This window comes from Pecten maximus, unplaced genomic scaffold, assembly GCF_902652985.1.
Source record: "Pecten maximus unplaced genomic scaffold, xPecMax1.1, whole genome shotgun sequence".
NCBI classification, from domain to species: domain Eukaryota; kingdom Metazoa; phylum Mollusca; class Bivalvia; order Pectinida; family Pectinidae; genus Pecten; species Pecten maximus.
The window spans coordinates 29,725-41,713 of record NW_022979587.1 but is presented as its reverse complement, the minus strand read 5'-3'; the positions used below and the strand labels follow the sequence as shown (position 1 = coordinate 41,713).

General features: G+C 37.4%; 1 protein-coding gene across 1 annotated transcript; it reads left to right on the top strand.

Moving 5' to 3' along the window:
* The first annotated feature begins 2,935 nt into the window (after positions 1–2,935).
* Positions 2,936–11,639, top strand: LOC117319001. The gene is made up of 3 exons (XM_033873915.1): positions 2,936–3,050; positions 9,043–9,072; positions 10,744–11,639. The coding sequence occupies exons 1-3, from the start codon at positions 2,939–2,941 to the stop codon at positions 11,637–11,639; spliced, it is 1,038 nt and encodes a 345-aa protein (XP_033729806.1). The 5' UTR covers positions 2,936–2,938.
* The last annotated feature ends 350 nt before the right edge of the window (positions 11,640–11,989 follow it).

Below are 11,989 nucleotides of genomic sequence, written 5' to 3'. Positions count from 1 at the left end.
TTTTGCATTCATGAAATCATCATAGTTCATGAATGTTCATGAACATTTCCATACATGATAATTCATGAATCCTTCATGAATATTCATGAACTTAAAAATATGATGAATACTCATGAATGAAATATTCATGAACATTCATGAACCCTTCATGAATATTCATGAACTTAAAAACTATGATGAATACTCATGAATGAAATATTCATGAACATTCATGAACCCTACATGAATATTCATGAACTTAAAACTATGATGAATACTCATGAATGAAATATTCATGAACATTCATGAACCCTTCATGAATATTCATGAACTTAAAACTATGATGAATACTCATGAATGAAATATTCATGAACATTCAGGAACCCTTCATGAATATTCATGAACTGAAAACTATGATGAATGTTCATGAATGAAATATTTCATGAACATTCATTAATCCTGAAATCAAGATTTTCATTCATAAAATCATCATGTTTCATGAATATTCATGAACTATTCTATTCATGATAATTCATGATTAATTCATGAGTTATGAACTTATTTAGAAAATGAATTTGCATGCATTTTATCACTTAATTTCATCAAAGTTTGTCATGAACTGTATCACTATGCATGTTTGACAATATCCCTGTAGTCCTTCCATTAAAAATTGCATTCAAATGGATCCATCACTTGTTTCAAAATTCATAACAGCTTGAAATGAGTATATTTACACAATCATTTGGATGGAAAATCCTTTTAATATTCTTCAGATAAGAGTGATTTATTTTCATTATTGCATTAATTCTCATTGCACATATGATGTGTGTTTGAACAATTTAGTTAAATGGGCAATGCAATTTAAGAAATGCCAAAGCTATTTGAATATTATGTACACTATGTAAATTTAGGTCACATGCATGGTGATTGATTTAAAGTTAATTCTTACCTATAAACAAGTTGACATATTTCCAGAGTTGAATATTTCATTTCCTGGTAGTGTTGTATTGATCATGAAACAGGTATGAAAGATAAATACTTGCCTTCATTTGTAAAATAACATGTTATTCATCTCTGTGAGAAAAGCCTCATGGCTGCCATGTATTGGAACTCTCCTGCTAGAAGTTTTTGGGCGGGAAAAATTTGGCGGGAAAATTTGGCGGGAAATTTGAAGTTTTCTTATTGTTTCCTTATTCTTCTTTAAGCCAACATCAAAATTGTAATATAGACATGGAATTAAATTTAAAACTTTTTAGATATTAAGTTTGTTATTCAATTTAAAATGTAAGGTATTTTTTTATTCAAGAAAATGTTCAATTTTAAGGTCAAATTCTCATTCATTAAAGTTCTTCAAAATTCATTACTATTTTATTCATTTTGATGAATTTTCATGAATATCATCAATGCATGAAAATTCATGAATAGTTCATAATCACATAATATTCTCATTCATTAAAGTTCTTCAAAATTCATTATCAACTGTTCTTACTATTTCATTCATTTTGATGAATTTTAATGAATATCATCTATGCATGAAAGTTCATGAATAGTTCATAATCACATATGATGAACTATCATGAATCTTAATGAATTTGTAAAATTATTCATAAAAGTTCATGAAGAGTTCATGAGAGGTATTTGATGAATATTCATGAACATTTTTTCATGAATCAAAAACTTACAGTATTCTTGAAAGTTCATGAATGATTCATGAACATTCATGAACCCATGAATATCATCTCGCAGGGGCACCACCATGTCCGGTACCCTTGTACACAGACTGTTCACAGTTCGGCAACACCACCACTTCCGGTACCCTTGTACACAGACTGTTCACAGTTCGGCCACACCACCACTTCCGGTACCCTTGTACACAGACTGTTCACAGTTCGGCCACACCACCACTTCCGGTACCCTTGTACACAGACTGTTCACAGTTCGGCCACACCACCACTTCCGGTACCCTTGTACACAGACTGTTCACAGTTCGGCAACACCACCACTTCCGGTACCCTTGTACACAGACTGTTCACAGTTCGGCACTAACATTACTGTACATGTAACCTAGTTCTCCTTGGTTGTCACAATCCTGTGCTCTCCACAACACCTGTCTTAGGCCGTATCATGTTTGTACGCAACGACGATCATCCCGCAGCTGGAATTAGCTGTCCTAGGAAAAGCCATGGGTTATACAAACTGGCGACGAGGTCATCACATGTGGGCACTCCTCCGGAACACTACCGGTCGCCAGACGGAAACGTTACACCCATATCCAGGCGTTCAAAATACAATTCCATAGATTTTCTGACGTGAATTTTACACCGTTGTTTCAATAAGTCATGTTATGTAAAAATACACAAAAATATGGAATTGACAGCTTATAACATTCATACCAATAGAAAAGACAAGTTTTACAGATTTGGACTCACCCCTGGGAACGTCCCGAACTCCCTTTTTATCTCATCATAATGAGTATTTTTATGGCCCAAAATGTGGCCGTCTGTCCCTCGCCATTTTCTCCATGTGCTTCCCCCAACCCAGAGCAAGACGTGCTCCAATTGGTTGACACTCTGAGCATAGGCCAATCAGAACTGAGTAAACGGGCCATGCTGTATTATAGTTAAACCCCATAAAATATCGTAATATATCTTGTAATACATCTATTCAACACTCATTCTAGGCTCAATACTAAATTACCGTAAATATCCTATCACTAAAAAAATTACCTCTTCAGTTTTACAATCACAAAATAGAGAAGTCACACATTACATATATACAAATGTCACGACTTCGTTGCCTTAAATAGTTATCGTTCATTGGTGGGCGCCAATCTCCCTCTGATATCAAAAATGGTTACTGTTTGATGTCTGGTTGAAACAGTTTTATACCAAATGGCATCATTTCAGATCCATGTCTGGTTTTAACAATTTGGTACCTAATATGGTATCACAGCTGATTAATGAAACTCTGGTTGACTATGAGTATTTCTCTGGTATATAATACCATTCATTTACTTACAGGGCCACCACCAGCAAAGAAACTTAAACCTGGAGACGTAGACCAGATTAAAGGTGGGTAGTTAGGAGGATATAGTGTTATGTTTTTCTCTGTTGATATTTGATATAAAGTCAAAAAACAGTCTGTGAATTTTAAATAGAATGCATTAATGTTAAATTATGTGTACAACATCTATATAGATATACACAAGACAGTGAGACCTGTGTCAGATTGTGTGTAAGACATCTATATAGATATACACAAGACAGTGAGACCTGTGTCAGATTGTGTATAAGACATCTATATAGATATACACAAGACAGTGAGACCTGTGTCAGATTATGTGTAAGACATCTATATAGATATACACAAGACAGTGAGACCTGTGTCAGATTGTGTGTAAGACATCTATATATATAGATATACACAAGACAGTGAGACCTGTGTCAGATTGTGTATAAGACATCTATATAGATATACACAAGACAGTGAGACCTGTGTCAGATTGTGTGTAAGACATTTATATAGATATATATAGTGAATTCTTGATGCAGTTTCGATCTAGTTCATTCTGACCATAAAATATTAGATCTACACCAAAGGGTTTCTTTAAAAAAAAGTTTCGAAAAATAAAATTAAAATCAATGAGGAAAACTTCAGCTGCACATCATATATTTGACTGAAAATGTTGGCAGCCTAAAAGGGTTGCTGGTCTTGACATTCTGGCAGCACAACCAAATTCCGACTGTTAGTGTCGATCCCTGGTCACCGTATATGGATAACCTAAGAGGTATGATATGTAGGATGTTCTAACATAAAATTATTGTACACGTGTGACAACAGACATAGATAACCTAAGAGGTAGGATATGTAGGATGTTCTAACATAAAATTATTGTACACGAGTGATAACAGACATAGATAACCTAAGAGGTAGGATATGTAGGATGTTCTAACATAAAATTATTGTACACGTGTGACAACAGACATAGATAACCTAAGAGGTAGGATATGTAGGATGTTCTAACATAAAATTATTGTACACGTGTGACAACAGACATAGATAACCTAAGAGGTAGGATATGTAGGATGTTCTAACATAAAATTATTGTACACGTGTGACAACAGACATAGATAACCTAAGAGGTAGGATATGTAGGATGTTCTAACATAAAATTATTGTACACGAGTGACAACAGACATAGATAACCTAAGAGGTAGGATATGTAGGATGTTCTAACATAAAATTATTGTACACGAGTGATAACAGACATAGATAACCTAAGAGGTAGGATATGTAGGATGTTCTAACATAAAATTATTGTACACGAGTGATAACAGACATAGATAACCTAAGAGGTAGGATATGTAGGATGTTCTAAGATGAAATGATTGACATGTGTGACAACAGACATAGATAACCTAAGAGGTAGGATATGTAGGATGTTCTAGCATAAAATGATTGTACTTGTGTGAAAACAGACAAAGATAACCTAAGAGGTAGGATATGTAGGATGTTCTAACATAAAATTATTGTGTACATGTGACAACAGACATAGATAACCTAAGAGGTAGGATATGTGGGATGTTCTAACATAAAATTATTGTACACGTGTGACAACAGACATAGATAACCTAAGAGGTAGGATATGTAGGATGTTCTAACATAAAATTATTGTGTACATGTGACAACAGACATAGATAACCTAAGAGGTAGGATATGTGGGATGTTCTAACATAAAATTATTGTACACGTGTGACAACAGACATAGATAACCTAAGAGGTAGGATATGTAGGATGTTCTAGCATAAAATGATTGTACAGGTGTGACAACAGACATAGATAACCTAAGAGGTAGGATGTTCTAACATAAAAGGATTGTACATGTGTGACAACAGACATAGATAACCTAAGAGGTAGGATATGTAGGATGTTCTAACATAAAAGGATTGTACACGTGTGACAACAGACATAGATAACCTAAGAGGTAGGACATAAAATGATTGTATACATGTGACAACAGACATAGATAACCTAAGAGGTAGGATGTTCTAACATAAAAGGATTGTACACGTGTGACAACAGACATAGATAACCTAAGAGGTAGGATAAATGGAGGTATAACAGACAATTATGTATGATATATATTTCCCACACCCTTGCATATGTAAGATACATTTGTCCCCATGTGTAACACTCATATGGAATATCGCAATCCCAAATAGGTACACCGTGTGACCTCAGGTCCGGGACTTCTTTTTAACTGTGACATCATTGGAAAAACCTTTCTTTTTGTATATATGCATAATAACTTTCACGAATGCACTACATTGTATATTGTTTTTAGCTCACCTGCTTCAACTTTTCCCTTCAAACAACTTATTCTCAAAATCCAAGAGGCCTAGAAACCTGATATTGATCATGTGTCATGGTGTGATAAAGGGTACCAAGTTTGTTCAAACAAATAACCTTGACCTTCATTCAAGGTCACAGGGGTTTAATATGCTGAAATCTTTAAACAGCCTGTTAATAGCCAAAAGGCCCAGAGACTTGATATTGGCGCTATAGGATGATGGGATGAAGGACTATCAAGTCTGTTCAAATCAATGTGACCTTGACCCATTGAAGTCAAGGTGACCTTCATTCAAGGTCACATGGGTCAAATAGGCTATAATCTCCAAACAACTTCTTCTCAATAACCAAGATGCCCATGGACTTGATATTTGGCCTGTAGCATGCTGGGGTGAATTGCTATCAAGTATGTTAAAATGGATGACCTTCACCTTCATTCAAGGTCACTTGGGTCAAATATGCTATAATCTGCAAACAATTATTTTGCGGTAGCCAACAGTCTCCAAGACCTGATATTAGGGAAATAGTATGCTGGAATGAAGAACTAGAGAATTCTCTGATATTTGAATAAAGAGGTAATCAGCATAGTATCTGTAGAAATGACCTCAATCAACTTAAAGTTGCTGTAGAGCCAGGTGAACAATATAGTCCCATTGAGCCTCTTGTTTAGTTCACTTTCAGGATCGATCAAAAGTCTACTCCAGCTCCTCAGAATTTAGTTCACTGTCAGGATTGACCCAAAGTCTAGTCCAGTCCCTGGGAATTTAGTTCACTGTCAGGATTGACCCAAAGTCTAGTCCAGTCCCTGGAAATTTAGTTCACTGTCAGAATTTGACCCAAAGTCTAGTCCAGCACCTGGGAATTTAGTTCACTGTCAGGATTGACCAAAAGTCTAGTCCAGTCCCTGGTAATTCACTTCACTATCAGGATTGACTCAAAGTCTAGTCCAGTCCCTGGGAATTTAGTTCACTGTCAGGATTGACCCAAAGTCTAGTCCAGTCCCTGGGAATTTAGTTCACTGTCAGGATTGACCCAAAGTCTAGTCCAGTCCCTGGTAATTTAGTTCACTGTCAGAATTTGACCCAAAGTCTAGTCCAGCACCTGGGAATTTAGTTCACTGTCAGGATTGACCAAAAGTCTAGTCCAGTCCCTGGTAATTCACTTCACTATCAGGATTGACTCAAAGTCTAGTCCAGTCCCTGGGAATTTAGTTCACTGTCAGGATTGACTCAAAGTCTAGTCCAGCCTCTGGGAATTTAGTTCACTGTCAGGATCGACCCAAAGTCTAGTCTGGTCCCTGGGAATTTAGTTCACTGTCAGGATTGACCCAAAGTCTAGTCCAGCCCCTGGTAATTTAGTTCACTGTCAGGATTGACCCAAAGTCTAGTCCAGCCCCTGGTAATTTAGTTCACTGTCAGGATCGACCCAAAGTCTAGTCCAGCCCCTGGTAATTTAGTTCACTGTCAGGATCGACCCAAAGTCTAGTCCAGCCCCTGGTAATTTAGTTCACTGTCAGGATTGACCCAAAGTCTAGTCCAGCCTCTGGGAATTTAGTTCACTGTCAGGATCGACCCAAAGTCTAGTCTGGTCCCTGGGAATTTAGTTCACTGTCAGGATTGACCCAAAGTCTAGTCCAGCCCCTGGTAATTTAGTTCACTGTCAGGATTGACCCAAAGTCTAGTCCAGCCCCTGGTAATTTAGTTCACTGTCAGGATCGACCCAAAGTCTAGTCCAGCCTCTGGGAATTTAGTTCACTGTCAGGATCGACCAAAAGTCTAGTCTGGTCCCTGGGAATTTAGTTCACTGTCAGGATTGACCCAAAGTCTAGTCCAGCCCCTGGTAATTTAGTTCACTGTCAGGATTGACCCAAAGTCTAGTCCAGCCCCTGGTAATTTAGTTCACTGTCAGGATCGACCCAAAGTCTAGTCCAGCCCCTGGTAATTTAGTTCATTGTCAGGATCGACCCAAAGTCTAGTCCAGCCCCTGGTAATTTAGTTCACTGTCAGGATTGACCCAAAGTCTAGTCCAGCCTCTGGGAATTTAGTTCACTGTCAGGATCGACCCAAAGTCTAGTCTGGTCCCTGGGAATTTAGTTCACTGTCAGGATTGACCCAAAGTCTAGTCCAGCCCCTGGTAATTTAGTTCACTGTCAGGATCGACCCAAAGTCTAGTCCAGTCCCTGGTAATTAAGTTCATTGTCAGGATTGACCAAAAGTCTAGTCCAGCCCCTGGTAATTTAGTTCACTGTCAGGATTGACCCAAAGTCTAGTCCAGCCCCTGGTAATTTAGTTCACTGTCAGGATTGACCCAAAGTCTAGTCCAGCCCCTGGTAATTTAGTTCACTGTCAGGATCGACCCAAAGTCTAGTCCAGCCCCTGGTAATTTAGTTCACTGTCAGGATTGACCCAAAGTCTAGTCCAGCCTCTGGGAATTTAGTTCACTGTCAGGATCGACCCAAAGTCTAGTCTGGTCCCTGGGAATTTAGTTCACTGTCAGGATTGACCCAAAGTCTAGTCCAGCCCCTGGTAATTTAGTTCACTGTCAGGATTGACCCAAAGTCTAGTCCAGCCCCTGGTAATTTAGTTCACTGTCAGGATCGACCCAAAGTCTAGTCCAGCCCCTGGTAATTTAGTTCACTGTCAGGATCGACCCAAAGTCTAGTCCAGTCCCTGGTAATTAAGTTCATTGTCAGGATTGACCAAAAGTCTAGTCCAGCCCCTGGTAATTTAGTTCACTGTCAGGATTGACCCAAAGTCTAGTCCAGCCCCTGGTAATTTAGTTCACTGTCAGGATTGACCCAAAGTCTAGTCCAGCCCCTGGTAATTTAGTTCACTGTCAGGATCGACCCAAAGTCTAGTCCAGCCCCTGGTAATTTAGTTCACTGTCAGGATCGACCCAAAGTCTAGTCCAGCCCCTGGTAATTAAGTTCATTGTCAGGATTGACCCAAAGTCTAGTCCAGCCCCTGGTAATTAAGTTCATTGTCAGGATTGACCCAAAGTCTAGTCCAGCCCCTGGTAATTAAGTTCACTGTCAGGATCGACCCAAAGTCTAGTCCAGTCCCTGGTAATTAAGTTCATTGTCAGGATCGACCCAAAGTCTAGTCCAGTCCCTGGTAATTAAGTTCATTGTCAGGATCGACCCAAAGTCTAGTCCAGTCCCTGGTAATTAAGTTCATTGTCAGGATCGACCCAAAGTCTAGTCCAGCCCCTGGTAATTTAGTTCACTGTCAGGATCGACCCAAAGTCTAGTCCAGTCCCTGGTAATTAAGTTCATTGTCAGGATCGACCCAAAGTCTAGTCCAGTCCCTGGGAATTTAGTTCACTGTCAGGATTGACCAAAAGTCTAGTCCAGTCCCTGGTAATCTACTTCATGTTCCATATCTTGGGAAAGATAAGATCCTCACCCTATAATCATAAACAATGCTGGACAAGAAGGGATTACCCGGAGGAGTCACTGTGTCCCACACATGCTGGCCCCGGGGACAGTGTTCTTATGTCATAACTTATAATTATGTGTGCTAATCTGTACCTTACCAATAAATCTCTGTCTAACATTTGACTGAATAAAAACGCAGTTTATCCACCATTCCACATAAAGGGAGTTCAATTTCCTGTGATTCACATATCAAAACTATTTTCTATTTGTTGTCTTTGTAAATTTGTAAATCATAGTTATGTGAAATATGTCATGACATGGATCATTTTATTTTACAGGAAGGGATCCTAAGTTGACGGCTATGATAGGTGAGTCTTGAGATTGGAGGGATACAACATAACACCCATATGGACCAAACTTCATCAGGGACGACAGCTACTGAAACATTTGAAACATTGATGTTTACATGTTTAAAGAACACACAAAAAAACTTGATTTTGATATAACAATTACTGTTGATGAAATTATCCATCAAAGGTCAAGGCCACATGTTATCTGATACGTCACATAGTCATTGTGGCTGACTGATGGAAACAGGTTGTCTTATTGTCAGGGCCAGCTTCTGTCGTCTGTCAAATTTTAAGGTCACCTGAGTCGAAGTCTGAAGTCATCCATTTTAATTCCTTTTGTTCATTGTTGTGCAGTAGGAGTCGTCTGTCCATTAACAATTCACATTTTTGACTTCTCAGAAATCCCTGAACCAATTTTAATGAAATTTTGGAGAAACTTCTATGGTCAAAGTCAACCAACAGTGTAAATTATATGGTCCTCACCTCCCAGGGCCTGAGGGTTGGAGCAAAATGGGGTCAAATTAACTGAATTTCAAAAATTGTCTTCTCAACACGCAAATAAGTTCGAATCAAAAGTTTGAATTTCATCACCCTTTGGTCTCACGTTTCCCCTCTGGGGAGGGGTAAAATTTACTATAGTTTATGAAGGGAAATCACACTTCTGAGCATCATTTGTTTAATTGCTATTAGAAAAATTATAATCAAAACTTGGGTAGAATAACATTATGGAATGACATTTTGATGTTATGCATATATTGACTCTGACTGAAATGTATCAGAATTCTGTGACCTGCTCAGGCCCATGGGCCTCTTATTCTTCAAATGACTATTTTAGCCCCCAACTCCTCACTACCATCACCAGCCCTCACCCCTCTTTAGGTATATCAGTTCATGAACAATTCAAATAGACCTATTCTGTGGTTCGTTGTCCGTCCATAAAATCCTTGTAATTGTGATTTCCTGGGGAATAGGGCACGGATCTTTTGTAAACTTTTCATGGAGGTTCTTAAATATGCCCTTTCCAAAGAGAGCCTGATTGGAAAAACAAAACAGCAAACAGGCAGCCATCTTTAATTCTTTGATTTTTATAGCTTGAAGTTTCTTGAGAAATATTGGAAGGCTACTAAAACAGTAATTCTCAACTGAAATGTAGGTCCCATAGACCCTAGTTGTGTCCGATTTACTATTAAGACTGATAAGGAAATCAATATGGCTGACAGTATACAAAGGATATTTTGAAATTTTAAATTTGTTCTTGCTTATTCTTGAGAAGTACTGGAATTTAAGATAGGAAAGAAGAGAAAGTAAAGAAATGATCAGTCTTTCACAGAACCAACAAGATCATTATTTGGTTGGCACCCAAATCCCTTTGAGTGATGTAATCATTTCCTCGGTGGCATTGATTTAACATCACAAGATTTCAGGTTGTATCCATTAAAATAAGGAAAATAATCATAAACCATATCAGGAAAAATGTACATGTATTTCATGTACATGATGTAATATTAGGTTCAGTAATATGTGACAAGTTATATGTATCTATATATTGTAGGTATTTTTTTTTCGTGGTAGGGGGTCTGTCATTTTTTATGTAAAAAAAATATTATCTCATGCTCCCAGGGAACTCATGAATTTTGGCTTTTTCATTCTGATGTTTGTTCTTATAAGTTTAATCTTCTTTCCTTGCAGATACAACAAAGTCTACAATTCAGACAGAAAAAGAAAGCTACAAGTATATTTCTACCAAAAGTCTCCAAGATGCCCGTCAAAAACTTCTGAAGAACAAGATCGTTATAATCCAGGGAAACTCCGGGGACGGGAAATCATCTACTGCACTTGAACTTCTCGGTTTGCTGTGCGGTAATGAAGAGGAGGGGCAACAGAAACAATGTCGACAACCACTACAACTACACGACATAAAAGACATGGATTTGGTGGCACCAAAGTCACAATTAGTTATTCATTTTGATGACATCTATGGAAAGAATGTTGTGTGTCAGGAAGATGTGAAAGAATGGGAGAAACGAGAAAAAGAAATTAATGCAAAACTTTGTGGAAATGAATCTGAGGCTAATTATCTGGTCATTACAATTCGTAGTGGAATTTTTAATTCTTTAAGTGGCCTTGGAAAATTATTTACCAAAGAAAACATTGTTGACCTTAGCCAGTACAAAGAAGAAAAAGAAAAACTTGCATTGTTAAGGTTGTATGAACCAAAAACTGAATTTGTTAAATGGACAGATGATGAGGAGAAACAGATTGTGGCCTCGGCCCCAGACATTGGGTTTCCACAGTGTTGTAGATTATTTAGGGACACACCTAGTTTACAAACAGAGAGAGTCAAATTCTTTGAAAGACCTTTGCATTATTTTAAATCCTCTTTATCTAAATTAGAAGACGGGAAATTTTATGGTCTGCTGTATCTGTTCCTCAATGGCGGCTCAGTTGCAGAACATGATTTAGACCCTTCTATTGAAAATATTGAGGAAAATGAGAAAATGAAAGCAGCATTTGCTTTTGATGTAGTAAAAGTTAACCAAACACCTGAGCTCTGTCAATTTTGTAATATCTGGTTGAAAGTTTAAATTTAGTTATTTATATCAAAGTTTTTTGAGTTGTCAAACTTTGAATTATCTTATATATATTTTATTACTATAAAAACAAAGATTTTGACTTGGACCAGTGAGATACTTTAATTTATAATCAGTGTTTTTGAGTTATCATAGTTCGAGTTAATTAATTTTGATTGTAAGTACATGTATTCTCTTGTCTCCACTAAAACAGAATTTGTAGCAAATTTAAGTTAAACCTACTAAGAGTCAACACCATAGACAATTACTCTTCTTTTGTAATTATGATTAATTACAAAATAATTATAGAAATTCTATAATCTTCCAGGCTTTGGAAATTAACAGCAGTTGTTTATAAGGTTTAA

What these genes read in the sequence shown, in the direction of transcription:
- LOC117319001 (XM_033873915.1), top strand. Translation starts at nt 2,939, where the DNA reads ATGAAACTCTGGTTGACTATGAGTATTTCTCTGGTATATAATACCATT. An exon ending in AGACGTAGACCAGATTAAAG is followed by an intron (nt 3,051 to 9,042) that starts GTGGGTAGTTAG and finishes TTTATTTTACAG; the next exon opens with GAAGGGATCCTAAGTTGACG. An exon ending in TAAGTTGACGGCTATGATAG is followed by an intron (nt 9,073 to 10,743) that starts GTGAGTCTTGAG and finishes CTTTCCTTGCAG; the next exon opens with ATACAACAAAGTCTACAATT.